Source organism: Pogona vitticeps, chromosome 10 (assembly GCF_051106095.1).
Source record: "Pogona vitticeps strain Pit_001003342236 chromosome 10, PviZW2.1, whole genome shotgun sequence".
Taxonomy (NCBI): domain Eukaryota; kingdom Metazoa; phylum Chordata; class Lepidosauria; order Squamata; family Agamidae; genus Pogona; species Pogona vitticeps.
In genome coordinates this window covers 27,180,075-27,205,583 of record NC_135792.1, presented here as the reverse complement: position 1 = coordinate 27,205,583, position 25,509 = coordinate 27,180,075, and the positions used below count along the sequence as shown (strand labels likewise).

General features: G+C 51.9%; 1 protein-coding gene across 1 annotated transcript in view; it reads right to left on the bottom strand.

Moving 5' to 3' along the window:
- The window catches only part of HYDIN (HYDIN axonemal central pair apparatus protein), an 86,638-nt gene extending 61,873 nt beyond the window's left edge, over positions 1 to 24,765 (bottom strand). Inside the window, exons 1-17 of the mRNA XM_078380547.1 lie at positions 24,624 to 24,765; positions 23,818 to 23,963; positions 22,829 to 22,954; positions 21,588 to 21,707; positions 19,919 to 20,053; positions 18,721 to 18,920; positions 18,092 to 18,216; positions 17,334 to 17,535; positions 16,227 to 16,410; positions 12,098 to 12,197; positions 9,161 to 9,279; positions 7,989 to 8,212; positions 7,629 to 7,696; positions 5,804 to 6,039; positions 3,216 to 3,316; positions 1,250 to 1,385; positions 569 to 733 (exon numbers count right to left, since the gene is read on the bottom strand). Coding sequence (XP_078236673.1) covers positions 569 to 733; positions 1,250 to 1,385; positions 3,216 to 3,316; positions 5,804 to 6,039; positions 7,629 to 7,696; positions 7,989 to 8,212; positions 9,161 to 9,279; positions 12,098 to 12,197; positions 16,227 to 16,410; positions 17,334 to 17,535; positions 18,092 to 18,216; positions 18,721 to 18,920; positions 19,919 to 20,053; positions 21,588 to 21,707; positions 22,829 to 22,954; positions 23,818 to 23,963; positions 24,624 to 24,765 — 2,529 coding nt within the window. The remainder of the gene's footprint in view (positions 1 to 568; positions 734 to 1,249; positions 1,386 to 3,215; positions 3,317 to 5,803; positions 6,040 to 7,628; positions 7,697 to 7,988; positions 8,213 to 9,160; positions 9,280 to 12,097; positions 12,198 to 16,226; positions 16,411 to 17,333; positions 17,536 to 18,091; positions 18,217 to 18,720; positions 18,921 to 19,918; positions 20,054 to 21,587; positions 21,708 to 22,828; positions 22,955 to 23,817; positions 23,964 to 24,623) is intronic.
- Between the last annotated feature and the right edge of the window lie 744 nt (positions 24,766 to 25,509).

Here is a 25,509-nt window from a genome sequence, read left to right as displayed (position 1 = left end):
TTATTTTCTATATAAATGAAATGAAACAGGCTGAGAAGGTGGAGAGAAAGCCACACAGGTCATAAAAACCTCAGCTATGAATGTTAAGGTGGAGGATGCTTGGACTCCACCTGTGAGTAGGTGGGGTAAGCCTCCTGCTTTGGGTTAAAATAAAAAAAATAAAGGGGCCGTGTGTTTCCTCTTACTTGCCTGCTTGCCCTCCAGCAATCGGATTTATTCAGAACTGTGTGCTTGAGCAAACTGAGCCGGTGTCAAAACAGAGCAAGCTAATTTGAAAGATTCAGAGGCGAGGCAAGCTCATGCTAAGAAAAACAGCCCCCCTCCATCACTTGTGAGAGAAATGCTTCTCAAGGGAAGCAGAGCTTCCCATCGGGTGAACTTGCTGGTTCGAGCAAAGCAACCCAGTGGCTCCTCAGTGATGAGCTGGCCCTGCAGAAGGACCTGTTTCAGAACCCCTTGAAGAAGAACACAGGCAGCCGTGACTTGCTATGCCCTCATGGCAAGACGAGGCCTGCTCTTCGTACCGGCTCCTTCTGCTCTCTCCACCTGGTGCCCCACGTCTACTCACCAGTGGGGAGTCTGGCCTCCCAAAGACAGCGATGTGGGCAACGGCCTCCTGCCGCCCTCTTTCTTGGACCTCCAGGACCAGGGGGATCTCCGTGGTGGAGTGGGGAGCAATGATCCCACAGGGCAAGGGGCTGGAATGCAAGAGGGCAGGAGGCTGGTCGTTCTCCTGCACAGAGACGAGAAGAGCAGAGCCAGCTTTCAGGACGGACGGACTCATGGCCTCCCTGCCTGATGAAGTTCACCTGCCAGGCTGTCAGCACCTTTTCCATGAAGAGAGCTGTTCCTTCCATAATTTGAAATGTATTTAAGCCTGAATGGCTTGATGTCTCCTAAAGAATTAAGCCTCCATCTCAACACACTTTATAGGACTCTTTGGGACTCTTAAACGCTCAGCAGCAGAAGATTTGGCTATCCTGGAGCCAAATACTGGAAGCTGACACGACAGGCTATAAACATTTCCCCTCTTCTCCTCCCGGGCCCTTCTTATCACTGATTTGCAAACGTCCACCTGGCTCCAAAGTGGCCACCCCCAGCCAGCGCTCTGGAGAACCCACCCAGGCAGAAGCCTCTCATTTTCACAGTTGCTCTAGTTCCCGATTGGTTCGGAGGAATTTCCCTGCCCTGCCGGCCCCCCTCCCCAGCATCAAGCTCTTCAAAACAGAAAAGGAAGAACTAGACCAACCTGGGGAAGAACACCATAGCATCCTGGAAGGTCACTGTCATTAACAAGTGTTGCTACTTGCTGGTACGGGAACTTCAAAAAGCAGCATCCAAAGTTCACCGTGGGATTCGCTACGTGCAGCTGAGGTGTGAGACATCTAGTCCATTAAATAAGCAAACAAACAAAGAGTAAAGATTGTTTAGGTCTGTTCTCTGACAGGAAGGCATAGCCCATTTTTCACTGTCAGGGAGAGACTTGTCAGCCATATGGTCATGAGCAAGACTGGAAAGCACCTGGTCCTAAAACACCGATGCATCCCTCATGGAGACAAAAGCAAAGCTCTTTGAGCAGGCTCCCCATTGCCCACGGGAGGCGTGGCCTTGTCTCCCATCCTCACCTGGCCAGCAGGCTGGATCCCCAGAGGGTTTGGATGCTGAAAGAGTCCAGCTTCAGCTCGTGGACCAGGAAAGAGGGCCAGCAACGAGGAGGCTCTCTCTTCATCAGCCTCAGTGAAAAGGGAAGGAGCGAGGGCGAGCTTCTCTCTATGGGGCGGGGAAGGGCGTGGCCTTCTAAGGTGGCCCTGAGGACTGCCCGTCATCCTGATGGAGGGTTCAGAGGTCCTCCACCCAAGCACGACTCCAAGGACAAATGTATAAGAGAGTCTTATAAATAGTTGCTCTTTCCTCGCTTTGGGAAGTCATCAGGATACCCATGGTGGGAGGGTTAGGGCTGAGAATGCAGGGGTGGGCAGGGGCCCCAAGAGGGCTGCACTTGCAGCCTTCCTGAGGTGCCCATCAAGGGACCCTGCTCTGCTCTGCCCGGTCCTCTTTCCAGAAGGCCCTGTTAAACTGCCCTTGATAAAACCAGGACCTTTGTCACCAGAACAGGCGCAATCTGCCGTCAGCGAAGGAGAGAAAGGAGAAAATATCCCAGACAAATCAGTCCTTGCAAGACAAGTCAGCTGCCCTGCAAGATGCCCTCCCCCGGCCCCTCCTCCTTGTCTCTGCCTCCTGCGCCCTTCTGAGCCTCGAGAACAAAGTTGTTCATCTATCAGCATCAGCTGTCAAACCAAATGCATCTTCAGCCCACAGGCAAATGCGCTGATGACTCCAGCCTTAAACGGGCCGCCACTGGGCATTTGCCGTGTCCGCGTGGAAGCGGATGAATCCAGTCCATGCTTTGGCCTTGCTGAAAACCATCCCCAGCTGAGTGGGAGCCGAAGGTCAGGGGCACCCTTGCTCCCTCGGAGAGGCACATAACCCCCCCGCCTCTCCTCCAAGCACTGCTTTGCTCCAGTGTCCCTCACCTTGTGAGATTCGGCTGCCTCAGGAGCTCCTCTGGGCACACCACACACACACCCTGGAGCCTCCTTGGAGTCCCACCATGTGACCAGAACAAAAAGGAGGCCTGCAACCATCGGCCTTTCCACAAAGCATCAATTATTCCGACTGCCCTGCTCGGATCGTGGCCGGAAGCCATGCATCCTAAGCCTGTCCTAAAGCAACTTAGATGCTACTTGCTCTGCTTTACAATAAATGTCTCCTCCTGCCTTACTCAATGTTCAGTTGGCAGAAACTGGAAATGTCACTTTTCAGACTACAGTTCCCAGCATCCCCAAGCCAGCATGACTGGGGGGGGGCAGGAGGGAGGCTGGGGACTGTCGCCTGAAAAGTGACATTTCCAGGCTCTCCACCTTGGTCCCCCATGCCTGTGCTTTAGTTGTTTGGAGGGAGGATCCCCATCCCAAGTGCCAAAGGTCAGTCGGAGGAAGCAGATTTTGCTGGCTGAGCATCTCCAGGCTTCCTTGAAATATGGGCAAAGCAAGCTCACAGAGGGAGGAAAAGCAACCCCTGTCTTCCTTTCTTGCCTTGGCACCCAGATGCTCAAGTGAGGGATGTTAGCACAAAGCCAAGCCCACCCTACCGGCAGGGGGGGGGCAAAGGATGACACTCCCTGCTAGCCAAGGGAGGCAGGCAACCAGCCATACCTTGCTGTGATGGGGAGGGCAAGGACATCTTCTCCACTGCCTTTCACATCTACTACAAGGGCAGTTTCATAGACCTTCACCGTGTTGGAACACAAGGTGACCTGCCATGTAAAAGGGGAGTGAGAATTCAGGTTACAGGAGGAGCAAAGGTTATACACACCCCCACACCCACACCGCTTGCCCCCTCCCCCTTTGAGCATTTCCCAACTCTCACCCTAAAGAAGGACATGGGCATGTGTCAGAAGTAAACCCCTGGACCAACAAGGAGATGTGGGACGCCTCAAAATCAGCAGAGCAGGACTGCCTCCTGAAGGAAACACCTGCTTCTAACTACTAACTAGGTAATATTAATTTGACTTAATTGGGCTCAACTTAACCTGGCTCCAGTTGGCTCTGCCTAGCGAGCTTGCTAAATCTTCATGTCAAGCCCCAGATGGAGGACTCTGGGGTTTGTGTGTTGCCCTGTTTCCCAGCTGAAGGAGAACTTGGGATTTCCAAAGACAGGCCATGCCGGGAAGATTGATGCATAATTCTGAGCTTCTTTGGTCGAGGAGCTTGGGGGTCGGGGGGGGAATTATTGCCCATCAACAGCTTCCTCAGCTGTCACTTTATGACCACAACTCCAACGCAGCCTGCACCCTCTCAAAAATATGCCTAAGAAGCATGTCTGGGGAATCTAAGACGTTGGTGCATGCCTGATGAAGTGGGCTTCTGGTCCATGAAAGCTAGCAGATGGCATGATTTTTCTTAGTGGTCTAATAAAGGCACCACTGCTCCAGCACTGTATTTTATATGGACCACAGAGATCTCATCGTTTTTTTAAAAAATGGGAAGCTGGGTTGATGTGTGTGAGAGAGAGAAAGAAAGAAAGCAGTCAAATAAAACAGGGCAAGAGTTGCAGCAAAAGCAGCCAGAGGAAAGACCCCACACGGTTGTAGTTCTGACCCATCAGGACACTCACAGGAGTGAGTGAAAGCACCCAGCCGCTCAGCACCCTCCCCCCCACCACGTCAAGCCCCCTCCTGGGAGCCCCTGAATCAAAGGACTGGACGGGGGCCGTGGGCAACGTCCCCTCTGCCCGCCGGGCGCAGGACTCTGCCCTCTGCTCTCACTGCCACCGAGGGCCCCTCACACACAGACACACCCACACTGTCCACACGCATAGGTGGCCTAAGGAATCCCAAGCAAGGCCTGTCACACTCCCTGAGACTCTTCCATGCTCTCCTGCCAAACCAAAAACAGCAGCGAGCACAGCAAACAGTGCGCGCGGCCCCCTCCCCAACGAGGGAGTCTCCAGCTGGGCGCTGGGTGCTGGGGAGAGGGGAGGGAGACTGCAGGCACAGCAAGTGGGGGAAGACAGACCCACCCCAAGGAGGGCACCCTTCTGAAACAGGCTCCTCATTCCCAGGGAGGTCCGTGTGTCATCCGAGTCAGGTGGGAAAACAGCCGTGCGTATTGCCAGAATGAGAGCAGCCCCCCAAACCCCTGCAGTGGGAAGGGAAGGGAAAGGAAATCAAGGGGGGGGTGGGCATCCATGGAAGGGTGCCGGGTGGAAACAGTCAGGCTGAAGGCAGTTTCAGAGAGGCAGATGGTAAGACCTATGGTTTTGGATGGGGGGAGGCAGAGGATCTGAAATGCCTGGGTCCCCCCTGCTTTTGTGCCCTCTGGACTCATGGGCTTGGAGTCACGATTCCCGTCAAATATAGCCTTGAGGCTGAAAAATATCTCCCTGCAGCAAAGAACCAAAAACCATCTGGTCCAAACATCACTGGGGGTGAAGCACCACGAGGTTCCCGTTGGCCTTCTCCCCTCCTTGCTTGTGCTCTTTGCCTCTAAATGCCTGTAAACTCTGATTTCCTCAAATGAACTCTTGTTCCCTTCCCGTTTCTAATTCCATACTTGGGCTTCTTTACGGTAAGATTATAATTCCTAGAAATACTCGCCCGCCCACTGGGGCTTGGGCCGTGAAGGGGTTTTTTGAACCTTCCCCATATAAAGAGGGCATTTCTGGAAAAGGGTTTTGAACCTGCTTCCCCTCCAGAATACTCTGGGTCAGCCAGAGTGGCTGCTGGCACTTGTTTAAAGCAAATGCCTCTGTGCCTTTTAAGATAGTTGGGGGTGTCCCAGTTAACCCCAGCATTGCCCCTAAGCTCACCCAAGAACATGGACTGCAGGGCTGGGAGAGAAAGAGGTTCAGCCGGGGCTTTTCTGAATAGGGAACGGAGGGTGGCGGGAGAGGCCTTGAGTGAGGAGAGCAGGGTCCTGGGATGGCCATGAGCAGTGTTTGTGGAAAGGAGCAGCAGTAATAAGAACAGAGGAGAAAGGGGAAAGGCCTGGAAGGTGCAAGAAGGGAACCAGGAAAAGTTGGGTGCCTTTCCTTCTGAGTCACTGACCCTCTCCTCTGACTTCTTCCAGCTTAGACGGCACTGACGGCTCAACAGCTGCTGTCCTTCAAAACGGCAGTTTTGCAAAAAACCCCTTCCTACGGCTAAGACAGTCTTTCCATCCTGTGCTGTCTATTGCATGAAGTTCCATCAGATTCTCCCTGTGCCTCACCGATCAAGAATGGGTCCGAGGAAGCCCCCTACCTTGACATCCATGAGTGCCTGCGAACGGATGGTTCCACGGCTGGGGGTAATGGTGAACTCCCTGAGCTTGGCAGCCCCGGCGTGTGCCTTTCTCCACGTCGGCCTTGAGATGTCTAAGGCCTGGTCTTGGCTGGTGGCGCTTGGCTCTCCGCTGCCATCACCGGGGACGTGAAGGTGGAAGGTCATGGGAACCAAAGAGGTGTTGCTGATGGAGCAGGACAAGGTGCGGGGGAAGCCTGCAGAGGGAAAGGGAAGGAGCAGCTTCCAGGGGCTCAGCGGGACCAAGAGGGCCCCAACCCTCTTATTTCCCTTACCCCAAGAGTGGCCAGGTCAACCGCAACCCACTCTCTGACGTCTCAGGGCCAAAGGTGGAAGGCCAAGGGCTGGCCCCTCAGGAAGCCGCAGGGAGGAGCTCTGCCACGCGGCTGCCACGCAGTCTGGTGGGTTGTGACCTTGGTGCTCCCTGCCTGCCTCACCCGGGACCAACTACATTTCTATTCCACCAGGATTTAGGGATGGAAGTTTTTCTGTCTGTTGCTTGATGGGTGTTGCTTGTGTTTGTTTTGGCTGTAAGAATGTACACTGTTTTAGTTTTTAGTCTTGGTGCTGTTGAAAACAACACTGCCAGCTGCTCTGTTTTTGGAAAGCTCTTTGTAGGACCAATTAATTTGGACCAATTCAAGTGTACGGAATTTGCTCACCTCACATTCTAAAATTGTTTTTATCTGGTTTTAGGCAGTGTTTATATATTTTTGTGACTATCCATCACTGAGAAGCAATCGATAAATCCTTTCATTATGAAACCAGTCAAGATAGCAGCCCCTCTTGATGGAGCTGCTCTTTCTGGGCCAGAGGCTGACGAGAGAAGGCCACGGCGGGCTTTGCCACTCTCTGCGTGGAAGAGCTTTAAGCAGGTAGCCTGGCTGGCCCTGGACGACCACGTCCAGAAGTGACAAATGCTGTACAGAATTCCATGTTTTCAGCTGCAGCCTGTTGTGGTAAAGGGAAGGAAAGCCATAATTCCTCGAGTATTGGTTTTGTACCTTTTTCAGAGAGAGTTGTTAAGTTCTGCTTTTTAATTTATTCCCCACCACACCCCAGAAAACTCAGGGGGAAAAAGAGAGAAGCAAAATGAAATGGTGTGGAATGATGGAACGAATGAGTTCCCTTAAACCGCCTGAAAATGAGGAGGGAAGGCATCTTGGCACCAGCACCCGGCTGCACTGTTATTGATTTTACATTTAAACCAGAGCTAAATCAGATCAGCTTTTTATGAAGCTGCAACAAAAGAGCCAGAATCTAAGTTGAGATGGGAATGTTCTGAATTAATAAGAGAGGGGGAACCAGGCTTAAGAAGATGAATTTGCAGCAGTGAAAGAGGGAACGGTGTCTGAGTCCGCAAGGAGAGCAAGGAGGCTGAGCGGCTCCATCAAACTTCCTCCAAAACCTTAGCCTCCAGATGTGTTGCCTTACAACAACTAGCAGCCCCACTCTGCAAGATGGTAGCCCAACCCATCGAGAGGCCATGCGGTTGGGGAGGGCTGATCCATCCCCACGAGAGGGACCACCTAGCCCGACAACAAAGACCAGCCCATTACTTTGAGACATCTTCAAGCATGACAAGGAAGAGGCAGACCTCCACCCATTTCATTTCCCATCAACTAATAATCAGAGAGCAGCACAAAAATCTGCATATGGGAGCGCAAGTAGAGTCCTCCAGCTTCAATGAGACCAACATCACCATCGCAAGCCGGCCTTGCCCATCAAGGCATCTTGTACTACAAGTCCTCCATGGGATGACAGTTTGCACAAGGCAAAGACTTACCAAAGGAGACGTCCCCAAAATCGAGGGAGGGCACGTTGAAATGGAATGTCGGTCCAATGACGCAGCCACTGGGAGGGGAAACAGAGAGGGAAAGGCTGCCTAGGGTGGTAGAGGCAGCCCAGAGCCCAGGCTGCCGTCCCCAAAGAGGAGGTAGCCAGAGCCTGACAGAAATGGGGTGGGCAACTGAGGCTTCCCAGATACTCTTTCTTGGGCCTCAGCGTGTGCCTCAAGCGCAAAGCTAAGTGCACACAGAGCATGGCAGAAGGAGTCCCATGACTAGAGACGGGGTGTTTGCTTGTGTATCAAACATCCACACTGGACCTTTCCTTAAATCACCTCCCACATTTCCCCAGTGCTTACCTGATCACCAAACGGACAGGCTGGGGGGATCCGTTCACGTTGAATTTGAACTCTTCTGAGAAGTGTCCCAGGAGGGTGGTGCTGAAGGTGATATGAATGGCCTGGTGGCTCCCCGGCTCAATTATCCCTTCACTTGGCTGGAAGGTGAAGCAAGAGGCCAGGGCGCTGGACGGCCATGTCAAGTTGAAGAGGGCATCGATGGCTCCTTCGTTGGAAAGGACAGCCTGCAACAAAGGAGGAGGGGCAGCGCGAATAGAGAGGAATGGTCCGGATCTCCCTCCGAGGCAGAACAGATCCGTGTTATCCAGCTGGGAAAAGACTTTTCTCCCAATCCTGAGGGTGGAGCACGTTCCTTGTCCCAAAAAGATGGGCGATGGAACGAAGTCTCCTGAGTTTGGCAGTGGTATCTGAAGAGGTCTCATTCACAGCAACAAGTACATTTCCTTTATTTTGGAGGACTCCTGGCTCCCATATTTCCCCTTATACGACAAGGTTTCCCATTAGGCTGACGGACGGCTCAGAAGACATGGGATGGCTCTAATAGGGGAGGCACCACGATCGCTCCATCCGTCCTCAACTGCGCATCTTGTGTCCAAATCCACACTGAAAAAAATCTTGCAGCCAAATGGGAAATGTATGCTGTGACTGTAAGTAGAGCCCCAGCAAAGCAATTTTCTGTGTTTTTGCCATTTGTGCTGCTTATAACATCTAACAACCCAGAAAGACCACACCCTGAAATTTCTCTTGCCTTTTAAATAAAGGATCACTTCTTAAGTTGGGGATGAACACTCGTTCCAAGGGAAGGTCTGCACACACACGCAAAGGCTGCCCATCGGACGATACCACCAGCAAAGGACAGCTGCTTTGGGAACCAAGTCTGTTTCTATAGCAGACTTCAGCAGCCAGGGATCCCCGTCCTCCTTTTCAGGAAAGGGGGTCATGCCCTTTGGGAACCTAAAGAAGTCTTTGATGTGAGCCAGAACAACCCCACATTTGGAAGGTGGCAGCCAGCAGTCCGATGAAAGGCGGCATCTGTACCTTGCCGCCTAGAGTGGTCTTATAGGCCAGATGGGCGGGGTATAAATCAAATAAATAAATAAATAAATTGGAGAAATGAAACGGCATCCTTTGCAGGTGACAGGGCCCTATTCGGATTCATTAGCAGGGCTCACCTCATAACTGTGGACTGATCCAACAAACATTTTCCCAATGTCCAGCTGGTCAAAGTTGAAGAGCACTTTGGGGCCCATGGCCTCTCCTTTGATGCGCAGAGGGAGCCTGCTCTCTCGGCCTGCGGAGACAACAATCCCCCACTTGAGGAGACAAGACGCAAAGATGGCGGTGCTTCCAAGCATTTCAACATAAAGCGGAAACTGGGCCCAGCAGCAGGCATGTGAGAACTAAGAACGTGGGTCTCCCTTGAACTGCAGAACTCTGTGTGTGTGTGTGTGTGTGTGTGTGTGTGTGTGTGTGTGTGTGTGTGTGTGTGTGTGTGTGTGTGTGTGTGTGTGTGTGTGTGTGTGTGTGTGTGTGTGTGTCACTATCTCCAAAAAAAACATGAACATGCCATGCTGTGATATTCTGATCAAGGCATCAAGCTCAGAGAACTGATGCGCAGAGAGGGCAGCATTCCAGAAGTGGGTCCAGTGTGGAAACACCTTAGTTGGGCAAAGAAATTGCTTGGAAGTCGGGACGAGCTTGGCCTGTTCAGTTGCTGCTGGCCAAAGCAGCTTGACAAAAGTGGCCAGATGGGTTCCTGTGGTTGATTTTGTTCAGCCATCTCTGGCTCAATAGGTTCAGAGTCGGGGGGGCTCCTGGAGCCACTGGGTTGTTGGCCCTGCCTCCAGGTGCCAAGCATTCAGACGGAGCTCAAGTAGAAGGAGGCAGCCAATTCAGGTGGCAGGGCATCCCACAACCTTGTGACCTGCCCCATGGCCAGCTCCCTCCCTCTTCAGCCCTCCTGCATCAGCCCTTTGGCAGCTGCCTCTTCTGCCCCATGCACTCTTGCCCTTCCTGCCCCTGCGGCCCCCACCCAACCACCCTCCACTCTGGCACAGCTTTACACAGAGCCAGCTGAGCCAAGCTGGGGCTTTCTCCAAAACACAAGGAGGCAGTACAGCACGGAGGAGGAAGAGGAGGAGGAGGAGGAGGAGGAAGAGCAGCCTTTCCTTCCTCTCTCAGGCATCAAGGAAGCTTGGGCCACTGCTACACCACGCTCTCACAGCTTCAGGGCTGGCCAGCGGCTTTGCTCCCCTCAGCCTACACAGCTCGTCCCTCCCTCCCTCGGAGACTTGAGACCAGTGACCTGCTCTGATCTCCCCTCACCACCTCAGTGCTTGGATCTACCAAGGATCCCACTGCTGCTGCCACCTCCGTGAGAAAAGCACCAGGCAAGGTATCCATGGAGACTCATCCTTTTAGAGCACCAGACCTTTTATTCTGGAGATTTATTTGGGCAAAGAACAGAGGGAAAGCTTCCACTGAGAAAGCACTTTCCCTTCCCCACCCCCACCCCCGCTTCTCCCATGCATCTAATTGGGTGGCTTCATGCCGGCACATCCCTTTGGATGATGTCCCTCCCAGCCTTTGAACTTTGCCAGATCTAAGAGCCCCTTTGGAATCAGATGGAAAATCTCAAGTGAACTGCAAAAGGCACACCTGGTGGGTGGGCAGGCTGGGGGGGGGGGTGTCGTTTCAGAGAAATGGCCCTTGGCAGAACAGCAGCCCCTCTTCGGTCCCATCAAGCAAGCATTTCCGGAGGGGTCCTGGGCTCTGCGGCAAGACACAGCTGCTCTGTGCAAGAGACCCAGTGGACCAACCGCTTTGCAGGCTCGAGAGGTTAAGGAAAGCCTTTCGCTCTTCCAGGACACTCTTGGGCTGCTCCTCCCTCGCCATATGTTTAAGAAAAGGCATCCACTGCAAAGTAGATGCTCTGAGTTAGAACTCATTAGGGGATTTTAATAAGGCTTGTCTGAGATGATCAGCCAATTAAAAGACGAAGATGACACGGACCCAGTGGCAAAGTGGAGAAGCACGTGGCCATCCCCAAGGCAGATGTTTTCCTTCGGGGTGGGGATATGTCACAGGACATTGCAGTGCTGCAGCCTCTTAATGAAAGGAATCCAGGGAGGGGCCTTGGTCTGTTCACAGCTGAGTAGATCACATGGGATTGTAGCTGGAAGCCAATCCCCATCACAGTCTGCATCCTCACAGAAGTCCATACTATTCTCCAGAAGTCAATTTAAGTCTTTAAAAGCAGAACACCTATTCACCAGAGTCCTTTATTTCCTGTGTTGACTCTATGTATGTGGATTATGTTTGGATGCTTTCTTGTGTCCACCATCTGCATCACCGGTCGGGGTTGTCTAGCAAGGGATTCCCTGCATCAGTGATAAGTGGACTAGAAAATGACCTCTGAGATTCATTCTAGCTCTATGAGTCAAACCACACATTAACAAAAATCAGTATTTCCTGCTTGGATAACAATTTTCCTACCAGGCACACAGTTCCTTCAAAGCCCTGTCAACATGGCAGATGCATCTGTGTTCACCTTCCACTGACTAACCATCAAAGAAAAGCAAGCTACCTTGGAAGGTGTGGAGCAGAGGAGAACTCATGTTAGGAGAAGCATCTCTTGCCACTCCAGGGGGCTCACCCTCCAGTGATGGGCTCACCACGTCCTCCAGGATAGGCCCAGGATTGGGAGGTTTCTGTCCTGTGGTTTGGTTTGGTTTTACAAATGCATCTCTACCTGTGGAACTTTTCCTCTTAGCGGTCTAATTCATGACAGGTTTGTGTGGCTTATTTTCTTATTACAAGCTTTGCTTTTCCCAACATCAGACTAGTATCACACAAAGAAATGCCACACGCATATCATCCTCAGACAGCTGCCTTCCCTGCAAAAGGGCAATGAAACAGACATCCATGACAGGTTTCTTCCCTCTGTCGAAAGGCAAGAGATGAGGGGCCCTTCAGACTGCATAGGGCATCTCCCCATCTAAACTGATAGGCAGGCTGGCCGGCATCTACAACAGCTCAGGTGAGACAAGACACAAAGTGTGGAAACACTGGCCTCCTGAAACAACGGAGGGAGAGGGCGGATGTCATACCTGAGATGTCACAGTAGACAGTGCGCTGATAAATCCCAGCTTCTTGGGGCCGGAAGATCACACTGATTTCAGCTGTGGAGTTGGGCCAGACGTCCCCCTCCTAAAGGTGAAGAGAAGAGGTGGCAGGGGTCTCCTTCAGGAGGAACTGGGAATGAGCAGAACCCCCTGAAGCACCAGCAAGAGGCCTGACAGCTTGAATTTGTAACCCAACAGCCATTTCTAAACCGCCTCGACCCTTTCAACACCCTGGCATTACTAGTGTATGAACTGCTGCAAGGGGCCCCTCTCTGTCCAGAAGGGCCACTGGCTGGGGGTGGTGCAGTAGCCTCAGGAAAAGCCCCCAGGGAACAGCCCCAAGGGCCTTCTCCCCTTGGCTCCCATGAAGACCCAGCCAGAGCGGCTGAGAGCAGCCATGGCCACCGCTCCTGGGCGCCCCCCCCCCCACTGGTGCAACAGGACCAAAGGGGAGGCCGGGAACCCTCTCCCCTCCCAGCTTGCCCCTTCCTCCACACTTCTCTTTGATTTTTTGCCCTTGCCTCCCCCCCCCTCACACACACACCTTTGATGGCTCTTTGCACAAGGCCAGCTCTCTTCCCTCCTACTTTTAGGTGTTGTGCTCTTTTTCACTTTTACCTTCCCCTTAGATTTTATAGGCAGAGCACCTCCCCATGCGGGAGGAATAAAGATGATGCCTTGCAACTGTGCAGATAAGGAATTAATGAATAACTCAAACACTCCAACAGAGGGGAGAAAAACACGGCAGAGCTCACTGACAGATGCAATCTGCATCTTATGCCAGAACATTTGCCACAGGTATTGCAACAGGCTAGACCCCAGCCAAAAAAAACATCCTATGCTAAACCACCATCACCGATGATGATGCAATAACCATCAGGTAGGGACTGCTAGTCCAGATGCTGTGGGGCTTGGACAAAGGATTCCTGGATAGCTGGGGGAGGGCAAGTCCGTAAGAACCAGAAAGGCAGCAGCTTTGAGGGCAGAAACTCTGCCCCCCCCATCTGCAGCAGGAGGACACGTCTGGTAGCAGCCTGGGTCCTCCTGCTTCCTCCTCTGGCCTCTTCAGCTGACCACTTTGGAAACAGTCACATGGCCTCTCTCCTCCTCCTCCTCCTCCTCCTCCTCTCTCTCTCTCTCTCTCTCTCTCTAGAAGAGGAACATTTTTTTCAAACTATATCCTGTACACACAGTAGACAAAATCAAACCCTGGAAGAAGCTGTAATTAAGAAAAGGAACAATAGTCCTCCCAGGTATTTTATTCTGAGCTTGACCACCAAGGCAGGCACTAACCCACCACGAGGCAGGGCCCACGCTTTAATCCAGCCGGTCTGTCCATAGACGGATGGAGACAAAAAGACCAGGTGGTTGAAACCAGAAGAAGTGACGTGGCCGCATCCTGCCATTCAGACCTGGTCCTTATCCTCAGATGGGGTGGCCAAGGCAGTTCAAATGCTGCTGAAGTCACTCTCGGTTTCACCCAAGAGATTTTGGGCTTGCTCAGCCATTCTAAGGCAACCCCATCTAAGACACCTGCAATGGGGCACATCCCAGCCTTCCTACATCACCCTCAGAAATCTGCAGGCAAATGATGAATAGCCTGACTTCTGGAAAGGTCAGGATGCTGAAGAGGTCACTTGCAGGTGGCATTCCTCATGAGTCAGGAGAGGGCCGGGACACCCTTTCAAGGACAGTGCCCGAGCAGGGTTTTCCTTCCTTCTGGTTTCCATTTCCAAAGAGTCAGCTGGCACGTGGCCCCCGTGTGACTCTCGCTGCTAAAGGCACAGGAAGCTGCAAGGGGAATCCAGGCGACGCAGCAATCAGGAGCAAGCACTCTGCCCTTTGGTAGCCACCTGGGTTTTCCTCACCGGGGCTCTTTTTCCTGCTGACATCTCAGGCCTCCTTCCCAATCCCAAAGAAAGCTAAACTTGAGATGCTCTCTGAAGAAGCTAGAAGGGCATCATCACTCCCGCCAGCCTTAACACACAGAGTGGGAAGCAGCACACTTTCACCAAAACAACTGGACGAAGCAGATGCTGAGCTGTTTTGCTTAAATGCTTCTCTTTGTTAGTCACTCTTCTACGTATATATCTGTTTTAGTGAAGAACTGCACAACTCAAAAACAATACAGCACCTAATAAAATCCAGTGGAATCACCAGCAAAAGAATCACACTACCGAGCACCAACAGGTTGCCATGCCAGTGTGCTAGTATCAGTGCCAGGCAAACTTCTCTGAGGAATGTATTCAGCCAACTGGGCACCACTGAATAGAACAGCTTGCAGCTGCACCGATACCCACCTTATTTGGTAGGAGAGCCTGGCAGAGGAAGGCCCCCCAGAGAGTCACCACAGGAGGAGGAGGAGGAGGGACAGTCCTTCAGGTAACAGGATGATGACCCCAGAGTATGGAAGGAGGGAGAAGCAGCGCTCCGAGAGGGTTGCCAGCTGCCCATGCAGACAGCTATTCTGCCATAGGATGACAGCCTGAGCCAGCTCCTATGGGTCCAGGCAATCTCGCCCTTGCCCCCCCCCTCTTTTGGGTTATCTGGCATTTCGGTGCCATTTGCAAAGGCAGCCGCCCCATGTATAATGCATTGCAACAATCCAATCAGGGGGTTAACAGAGCATAGCTAATTGTCGCCCTTGCCAGGCTCCCTCAAGCAAAACCAGAGTTAAGAAGGAACAAATCAATCCTCCTCACCATGCAAAATGCCTTCAAGTGGGAGCTCACCATTGCATGCCATACCACGCCAACAAGAAATGCTCTGGTAGCCTGACTACTGTGGAGGGGTCTTAAAGCCCCCATTGGTAACTTAAAAGAACCTTCCAAATCTCAACATAACCGATCTCTGACAGGGAAAGCACACCGAGGTCAGTGCTTTCAGAATAAAAAAAGATACCAGTGTACTTGAAGAGGGGGAAAAAGTCACACCAGTAATCTGCATCATTAATCCTATGATGCTAATATCCTGCTGCGAGGCGTGACTGCAACAGGAACCAATGTGATTTTAGGCTGCGTTGGTAGAACCTTAGTTTTTAAGTCCCAATAAAGAAGAGCGCCATGTTATTCTGCGCCAACCTGGCCTTCACTGGAACACGGCTGTGCTTCTGGGTGCAGCCCTGAAGGAGGATAAAGATAAACTGGAATACGCTCGGAAGAGAGAAAGGACGATGGGCATGGGCACGGACAGAGGGCTTTCCTCTGAGTCGAAGGGACTGGGCACATGTAGCCCCGAGAGGAGGCCGATGCTCTGGAGAGCCTCATGAGAAACCTCCTGATGGTTCGTCAACAGGGTTGAACCTGAGCATGGGGTGGGGAGTGGCTGGAGCCAATGGCCTCCCCCCCCCCCCAACTGGAGGCCCTGAAGCAAAAGCAGGGTTTGCAAAGCCATGGGCTGCCTCTTCCAACTGCCACAACTCGAGCATAGCTTGGAGAAGGCAGGAGCAAACCAGGAGAGAAAGAAGGCCAGTCCGGTACCAAGAGCCAACCGGAATGAGCCAGGAGTTTGGCTCAAAAGGCCCACCGGATCCTATGGCAATGAGCCAGGACAGAAATGCAAGGTAGGCCAGAGTTCACAAAGGATGTGTGGCTCCAGGGAGGCTCCACTGTAACAAGTTGCACCAAAGCACTTTCGACACCACGTCCTAAGCAGAAGCACACAATGGACACCAGCTGCTGCTTTCCTGGTGCGGTCTGGAGGGATGCAGGACGTGCTACAAGGAGGCTCCTAGTGGGGTCCTCATCAGCCACAAACACACACACACCCAGTTTTAGCTGGTTCCGCCAGGACCTTTGCTGCGGCCACCTTTCCTCCTGCATGATGTCCACACAGCAGAGCTCCTTCCCCACCCAAGAACCCCTAGGCCAGCATGAACCAAGGAGAGCTGGCTCCGTGTGCCTTCCATCTCCAGTGGCAGGCCGGTACTCTCTAGCTGCTGCATTAGATCATTCTCATTTTAAAGACAAAACAGTGAAGGAAGACCAGAAAGAATGGGAAGATCCTCCCTTACAGAGCCCAGATAAGGAGGCGGGTGGGAAAGCAGCTTTGGGTCATTAAGGGAAGTGCCTCATGAGGCTTGAGTCGTCAGCTTCCTAAGCCTCTCTTGGCTTACCAGGGGCTCCATGGTGAAGATGTGGTTGTTGAATAGCATCGCATCTTCCTGCACCGTTGCCTGGCGGTTCTGAAAGGTCCGGGTGACGATGGAGAGATGCTCCCGAAGGGCAGGGTTCATATTGCAGTCGGCCAGAAGCTGGTCAAGCAGGCACTCTTCCTCTGCCTGCAATGTGTGGCACAGCCTGGAGCCATGGGGAAGGAGACAGGGAACAAGTCACATCGTAGGTCAAGGAGGGTGTCCCCCCCCCCAAAAAAGGTGGAAAACCAGCAGTCAGCCCTGCAAGCACATGGTTGCTCTAGCCAGGGAGTTCAAACCGGAGAGGTGCACACCTGGTGTCTCAAAATTCTCTCTGTTATTTGCAGGCAGAGACACTGTGGGGACCCTCTTCCATTGTCTCCTCAAAAGGAAGGCTGAGCCTTCTGCTGCTTCAGAAAGAAAGCAGCTGCCATGACGGCAGGATAACCAAGCAGCCCAGCAGGATGATTAGAGATGGATCAGGTCGTCAGAACCCAGGCACCCCCTCCCTCTCCTGACACCCTCTGCATCTCCTCGTTCAACAAGGTGGGGGAAATGATAGGAGGTGGACCACCGAAGGACCCCAGGCAGCCCCTGTGGAAGGACTGGTTGACTCCCAGCCAGCCTGGGGACAGGCTTTGTTGACCTGACACAGATTCACTAAGAGGCCGTAGGGAGGCCAAGGCAACGCCCCATGGAATTGGTCGCTTCATGAAGACGCGGACTCCCTCCGTGGGGCCCCTTTCCCAAGATGGTACAGACCCCCCCCCCCCACACACACACACACACCTTCCTGCAGATGGGGCCTCCCTGCCTAATATGGCTTAGGGGCAAGCTTTCTCCCAACCTGTGCAGGGTGAATGGGAATCTGGACACATTAAGTGTGTACATAAAGTGTGTTTAGTCTGTACACAGATGTGCACGTCGATGCAAGCGTGGCCAAAGCTCTCACACAGCACTTGACATACTGATATGCTTGCAACCCCCCCGAGGCCCACAAACGGATCCCTGCCTGTGAAGCACCTCTCCCCCTTCAAGGTATGAACCGGAGGCAGGCCTTGGGGAAACCAGCCGAGCCTTTCAGCTTACTTTTGCTTTTTCTGCTCCTCCTCTTCCGGGGTGGCAAAGGCCTTCCACTGGAAATGCGCAATGATGCTGCTCCTGTTGTGAATCACCACAGACCTCTGGTTGGCCAAAGTTATGTAGGTTTTCTCAACGGTCAGGGAGTTCTTGTCCAGCCGCACGTTGACGTCTGCAGCCGCTCCATATAAGCTGACATGGACGTCTTCCCCTAGCAGAGGCAGCCAGGAAGAGAAAGGGTGATGGGTCTGCTCAGCAAAGAGGACCCAAGCTTTCCTGGCATAGGGCTCAGTTTTAACAAACTTCACAAAGCATAGGCAAAGGTAAAGACACGGGCACCCCATGAGGCTCCATGCGTCCTATGGGCACTGAAGCTGCATCTGGCTTAAGGTGATAAACAGCCTCAGAAGGTCAAGACTTTGAGCTGATGGTCTCCCTGAGAGAAAACAGTGGCAATGTTGGACTCCAAAAAAGAGAAGAGGAAGAGGAAGAGGAAGAGGAAGAGGAAGAAGAAGAAGAAGAAGAGGAAGAGGAAGAAGAAGAAGAAGAAGAAGAAGAAGAAGAAGAAGAAGAAGAAGAAGAAGAAGAAGAAGAAGAAGAAGAAGAAGAAAGGGGGGGAGAATAAAAGTTGTTTAAACCAATTTCAATGCTGAAGGGGAAAAAAGGAAAGAAAACTGGATCTGAAGATGGGCCTCCCAGATCTTGTTGTCTGATGGAAGGGGAAAAGCCAAAGGGAAATGGGGAAGCACAGCTGGTGCCAGACTCACCTGTGTCGTAATGCACCACCAGGTCCTCACTGTGGTTGCCACTTCTTTGGGGCTGGAATTCCACCATGAACTGCATGGTCTCCCCCATAGCGAGGGTCCCAATGGAGGGCTCCACAGAGAAAGGTCTGCCGTGCCAAGGAGAAAGAACCGCAATGAGCCCCCTTCCTTTCAGCCTCTTCAAACGCAGGCCATGTGGTAACAGCATGCCCAAGTAGGGAGAGGCTCCCGACATGCCTCAAAGGCCTCCAGGAGTGGCAATTTAAATGGGTCACAGGGGCCCCAAATACCCATCTCACCGATGCTGGTCCCAGCGTCAGTGTGGCATTTTTGGCATTCCCTGGGCAGCTGCCAACGGGTTGCAGGGGCAGCAAATTCACCCCGAATCCAAGAATGTTGCCCTCCCCATTCAAAGTTACTGCACAGGAGGGAGACCAAGGGGCTGAGGGCTACCTCTATTCACTGTAGTCAAAACTCAACAAGAGCTCCTGAAGACTGGCCGGGGGGGGCATTAGCCCCACATCTGGGCAACCTCAAGGCAGGTCAGCTGAAGCCACTGCCAGCTGCACGGACTCCAGCTGAGGACCAACTCCACCCTCCTTCTGGTTTGGACAGAAAACTCAGGGTTTTACCTCCGTGTGGTGATCTGGTAGTGGGCCTCTCGGTTGCCAATGTTGCGCACCAGCAGCGTTTTCTGTGTATTGTACTTGACAGGGCAGGTGGCAAAATTCAACTGGTCTGGGAAGTCCAGGATGCCTCTGGCCCCAATGGCTCGGATGGGGACGATAAACTTTTCCCTTTCAGTAATGCAGGTCACTTCGTGGAAGTAATCCTGCAGGAGAGGAAGTTAAACAGGAAGGAGGTCCCAGCTCACCCCTTCCTAGAGCATGGGCAGAATGGTCTTGGTCGAAAGAAAGCTCAAACTGGGAGCTTCCATGGCAAAAGGGCAACCAAGCCGTAGCACCTGGAGCTGTCCAAGGCGTTCACAAGCTTCCCATCTTTACGCCCTCCCACTTTGCTTTGTTTCTCCCTATCCTGGCAATCTGGCAGAAGGCCTGGACCTTCTTGGGTCTTCTAATTCGTTGGACGCTATCCTCTCTTGGCCACATGCCCAGGGGTGAAGGCAGCTCAGCCGTTTCCCCATTCCACCCGCTTTCTGATACAGAGGCCCACAACAGCTGTGCCCTCTCAGGGCAGGGCAGTGAGGTTTCCTTTGGCGGCTTTATCTGTACAGACGGAGCAAGCCAACTGATTCTGCAACCCTTGAGGTGGAACTTGAAACAGGCGCACCTCAAGCTGATTCTTTAATTTTGCCCTTTCCATCTTGGACCTTTGGTTACATTACAGAACCTTCTGCAACAATGCCTAGCCAGGGCGATTTCAGAACTTTTCTCCCCTGCAAGCCAACTTGATAATCAAGAACGCTCTAGGACTTGAAAGCTAGCCTGCATGTTATACCGTGGTGGTCCAATAAGATATTACCTTCTCCCTGGGTTTCTGAATTCTCCAAAATTACTCTAGGCCTCCCATTTGTCTCAAAAGTTTATGGCATCAGAAGCCTCCTCTTACAGAAACCTACACACACACACACCCCTCGTTCCACCAGCATTGGCCCTTGCAGGAGGCGAAAACAGGTGGAGTGCTTTGGCAAGCTTTTATTTCCAGAATTACAGGGGAGAAAGGTGAGGAGGAAAGAAGCAGGGCCCACAAGAGAAGCCCTTTCCACACGAGGGCTGTTTCTGGTTCCCAGATCTCCTGCTCCCTCTTTTGCAAACACAGCCACATCTTGTCACCCCAGCTTCCCACCCAAAGGGGCAAGGATGGCCTTGCCTTATTCTCCTCTGGAGTGAAGAGGATGCGGAAGGTTGAGGGCATGCCAGGCGCGACCTTGTTGCATACGTCGTTCGGGCTGATGACCCGGAAATAAGGTGAACTCTCCAGGACAACTTTCACCAGGCGTGGGATCTATAGGACAGACAGAGGGACGTCGTGAAGAGGGCACCCCAAGAGGGCTCCTTTGTGTACCTGTGAGCAGCCACCAAAAGTTCCTCTGCCTCCCTGTCTTTTAACTAAGGAATGGGGTGGGGGAGCTAAATGGACTCAACATGGGAGCCATCCTTGATTTAATCAGAAGAAGCAGGCAAACCTTACATTCGGACTGATTTGGGCCAAGCTACACAAGAAGACTGAAGGTCCAGCTGCTCTCTTAAATAGCAACTTAGGGAAAGCTATAGGAGGGGAGCGAAATCGACTCAGGGCAGGAAAGCCATTTCTGACTGTTCCAAGCAATCTCTTATTTGATAGGAAACGAGCATTAAGGGATGCAGAGTGCATATAATCTGATCATGATTGCTCAGTTAAGCAAAGAGCACACAGGCTGCAGGCGGCACAGAACCCCTGGCAAAAATGCACCCCCTGAGTAATGGCTGGCCATCAGGGAGCCTTTGGGTCATGATAACAAACAAATGAAGGAACACAACACACAATAAAGAGGAAAGGGTGCGGAGGAAGCCACAGCTTGGACTGCCTCTGTTCCAGCCTCTGTTCCCAAGAAGTACCATTTGCATGTCTCCCCCCCCCCCAGGGAAAACTCAAGGCACCATCTCCAAGGAACCCTAGGCAGTTCCCCATCCAAATAGCCCCAGACCCAGTAAGCTTCACCAAGCTGGCTTCATTTCTGCCTTCAGACCACCCCATGGTGAGCATGGTAACCAAGGAAAAGTAGCACCACCATCACCAGCAGCAATCATAGTAATACTGTAGGTCTTACTATGCAGTGAGAAGGGAATCTGAAAATAGGGCATTCGGAGGCAGGATTAAACCAAAACCTCATCAAGGTTTCTGGTTACCTTCATGCAGGCCATTTGGCTTCCTCAGATTTGTCCCATAGGGATAGCTATCCTTTTTTCTGTAGGTATTCTATTTGCATCTTTGGTAAGATCCACATGGCCACGGAAACTCACTGGGAGAGTGGAACTGGTAAAACCACTCCTTAAATATCTCACGTACCTTGAAAACCCCATTAGAATGGCTGTAACTCAGTTCCGACTTGACGGCACCGTACACACACCCCTATATACCTCAGCAGAGTTCCTTCCTCATTTCCTTGACTCTGGAACATGCACGTACGCCTCCAGCAGAGGAATAGCATGTCATCCCCCCCCCAAGCCTAAGTTCAAAGACCTCCTTGGCTTCAAATAATGTGGCTTTAAGGGCAAACATGGCCCACAAATGAAAACAGGACCAAAATTGCTGCAGTTGAGACAGCAGTGAAGGCTGATCCCTAGTCATCCACAGCATTAATCACGACATCCAGAGAGGATGGCGAAATGGGAGAAGCACCGCACCCCCTGAAAAGTTCGCCAGGACTGTAACTTCGCAGTGAGGAACAAGCAGGCTCCAGTCCTCCCCTTCCATATGGCAGTTCTGCAGTACAGAGTCAGACCCAACCTTGCACCCCACCTCCAAACCATGTTCACATTCCAGTAATGTCACATACTTTGTCATTGTTCCTCAGAATCAGGGGCACTTCGTAGAGTTCACATGGTGCATAGTTCTGGAAAATAATTTCTGACGGGAAGGGCTGGAACAGAGTTTGGTCCAGATCAATGGAGGAGAACTGCAAAAACAACAACACAGAATTAAAGTTCGAGCAGTGTCTCCATTCATGGGTGGAATTCTATTTTTCCTCAGAGGAAAAGGTATGACTTCAGGAGCGAGGTGGCCCTCTAAGCTTGTTTCCACCGAGACACCAAAACAGACGTTCTATGGCTTAGTTCTGTTTTCTCGGTCTGTCAATGAGCACCACTGTGCACCACCCTCTGCTCCTGAATTCCTATGTGTTCACCCTTCACCCCTCCCAAGCTGCCTTCTGGGGGGCTACATCTGCAATGCCCAAGGATTTACCCAAACCACGCCTGTGAATTTACAGGCACAGATTCACAGTTAGAAACGAGGTTGACCTTTCAAACCGAATTGTGGTGCCCCTCAACAGGTCCATGTTTGCCACCCACGGAGTTGGCACTGCTTGTGGTGGGCAGTGGCAGCTTCGAAGCCCCCAGTCCTCCTCCTTCTAGGGCTCTCCCTTTTTTAAAGCATACTGGGACGGACCAGCCCATGAAACAAAAGTGTGGTTCCCCAGCTGCCCTTCAAATGGAGGACCAGCTTCCCTATAACAGGACATGGGGCTACCCTGGTGTGGAATCGCATCATCAGGCAACTTGCATAAGCTTCCTGCTTGCACCTTGTTTATTCTGTGGCCATCTTTCTTTCATTAAAATATGTATAAACCACTCTCCTGCTCTTTCCTGCACTGCCTGTACATAATACATGTTAAAACAGTTTACAACAACCTCCAAATTCAATGAAGATTAAACAGCACAATCCTTTGTATATTTACTCTGAAGAGAGTCCCACTGGGTGTCCAGGAGGGATTGCATGAGTTGTACATTTTTGAGCGACTTGAGTAAATGCTGAACTTAGGTCCTGGTTCTCATCTTATTTTCATAAAGAAAATGATTTATTTCCCCACCATAATTTCTTTCTATGCAGCTTCTGTGGTTACAGGGTAATCAGCCCAGCAACTGATTCCTCTGAACGTTTACACACACACAGAAAGTCTTGCTGCTTGTTTCAGAGAAGGCTGAAAGAACCTGACATACATTTGCTTGAAAGCAAGATCAAGGCAGAGTCCAGGCCTCTGTCAATATCATGCCAGAGAAGTGAGAGAAGAGAAACTACCTTCTGGTGTGAGGTTTCGCTCATATCCAAAAGCTGGATGATGCGAGGAAGATGAACCTCGTGGGTGCTGGCCAGCTTCTGCTCCGTGGTCAGTGACATCTCTTTCAGAAAGGCGGATGGTGTCAGCTGCAGAAGCAAAGCCCCATAAACGACTATATTTTCAAACAGGCTTTCCTTGTTAAGTAACCCTGACTCCATGCATTGGGTGGGATGAAGCCCCACAAAAGCACCTAACCAATAAAGCTTGTTAGTCTTTAAGGTGCATAGTTCTGGAAAATAATTTCTGATGGGAAGGGTTGGAACAGAGTTTGGTCCAGATCAATGGAGGAGAACTGAAAATAAATAAGCCTGTTTGCTGAGGCATGGGTCCAAATTCTCCCTTTATGATCCTGCCCAGGTGTTAAGATCATCAGGAGAGGCCCTTGGCTGCTCCCAGACTCTGGAACTCTCTCCCACTGGACTCCAGGCTGGCCGCATCTTGGCTGTCCTTCCGCAAGCAGGCCAAGGACTTGCTCTTCATGCAGGCTTTCTCTCAGTGAGTGGACACCTGAGAGGTTTGTTTATTTTTTTAATGAAGTAAGTAAGTAAGTAAGTAAGTAAGTAAGTAAGTAAGTAAGTAAGTAAGTAAGTAAGTAAGTAAGTAAGTAAGTAAGTAAGTAAGTAAGTAAGTAAGTAAGTAAGTAAGTAAGTAAGTAAGTAAGTGTTTCTGAAGAGAAAGTAAATTAAGGAACAGTGTTTCTCAAGAGAAAGCAAATTTTCTTTCCCTTTAACATGTTATTTGATCTTTAGCATCCCACATTAAGGAATGTATTCTAGCCTAAATGTGACATGGTGGAAAGGCTTGAAAATATTCAAAGTTTGGTCAGACCAATAGTTATTCACATGCGCGCTTCCAGAGGTGTTTGCCCACATAGTGGTTCAGATGGAGAGCGAATATGTGGGTTTGTTCTGTGAGGAAATGCATTTGGTCAGATTGCAAACAAGCTTACTGGCACGTCCTTCTTTTTCTCTTTTTTGACCAGCTTTGGATTGCGAGGCGCCACCACTTTGCTGTGAAATCCTTCCTGTGACTTGCAGGGACCCAGAGATTTCTGGACTCGGTCTGCCAGCATCCTCGCGCCGTCTGTCAGAGCTTCTGGAAAAACAACAGCAACACCCTTGTTTTCAACGACTGGACAAAAAAAAAGTCTCAGAATTTGAGGGTCTCTCTCTCTTCCTGCCTTCATGGCCTGCTCAGAGATCATCGGGGGGGGGGGGAAGTACACGCCTGACTCCCCCAGCGCTGACCCTTCCTTCCAGACCAAGGGCAAATTCAGGTGGGAGGCCAACAGAGAAAGAGAGGCGGTGAAGGAGCTCCCCTCAAGAGATGCAGAGGACTTTGCACTTGCTGTCAGGCAAAAGCATTCAGAATACCCCCCCTCCACTCCTATGTTCAATGTGCCAACACACACACACACACACACACACACACACACACACACACACACACACACACACACACACACACACACACACACACAAAACACCCAGTCTGGGTCCAAACGTGCTGCCCAGAGAGAGTGGCTCAGACCCACCTGCCCTCCCGTCCACAATTCGTCCTTTCCAGAAGGCACACTCCATACGATATGGGAACTCAAACAAAGGGGTTGTGACCCTGTGCTGGGGGGGGGATGCACAGATGCTCCAACTCTGGGGGAAAAGCAACCTTCCCCCCCCACAAAAAAAAAATCCTTCCAGCCCCAAGGTGGGATCCTGGCCCTACACGGGCAGTGGGGCTCCTTCCACCACCACAGACCTGCTCCTCGCCTCCAGTCCCAGGCGGAAGGAAGCCAGGGGCCCACATCCGTCTGGGCTGTTATTCTGGTTCCCGTAGCAACCGGGCCTTCTCCCAGGCAGGTGCATACACAGAACTTTGGCTGGAGGCCTGTTGGCGCCATGGCAACCGCCCAGCCATCCCTGGCAGGCCCAGCCAAAGCCTTGAGGAGGAAGAGGAGGGAGACCCAGGGGATGAAGGCTTCTGGAAGTAACACTAGAGATCATTCCCCCCCCCCCCAAACTGGGAGGCAGGCTCAGGCAGGCCAGCTGTTGGCAAGGCATGGAGATTTTTCGGTGTTTTGCGCATGGAAGGGAAGGCAAGAGCCAGCCAGCGGAAACAGCCTTTGCAAGGGGGAAATGGAAAGAGCCCCTTCCAACTCCCCCCCATTATGTGATTCCATGTGATCATGGAACCCCCTGGTAGGATGAAGAAAACCAGTCGTACACAAACCCCTCTGCACGCAAAGCGCCTGCCAGCTGACAGAGCAGGGTGCCCGGGAAGTGCCCTTGCTTGGCGCATCTGGGGCTTGTGTCGTCTCAAGCAGGCTGGAAACCTGACAAGCAGCCCCACTCCTCCACAAGATCTTTTGGGGCGACGGTATTCAGGCTCTCAAAGGAACGCTGTAGGCCTTTAGGAACTTAGGTTATTCCCCCCCCCCCCATCTCGGTATCCAAAAAAGTGACTTTGGTTTTGAACCGTGAACGACCAAACTGACCGAAGGAGAGTGGTGAGGGGGACACCCACCCTCTCCCAGCAGATTTATTCCACTGTGACCTTTTCTGGACCCTGTCCCCTCCTTCAGACCCGCAGGGTGCAACAGGTGGGCCACCTGTTTATATAACAGGTGCCTGGTATTTTGGAGGGG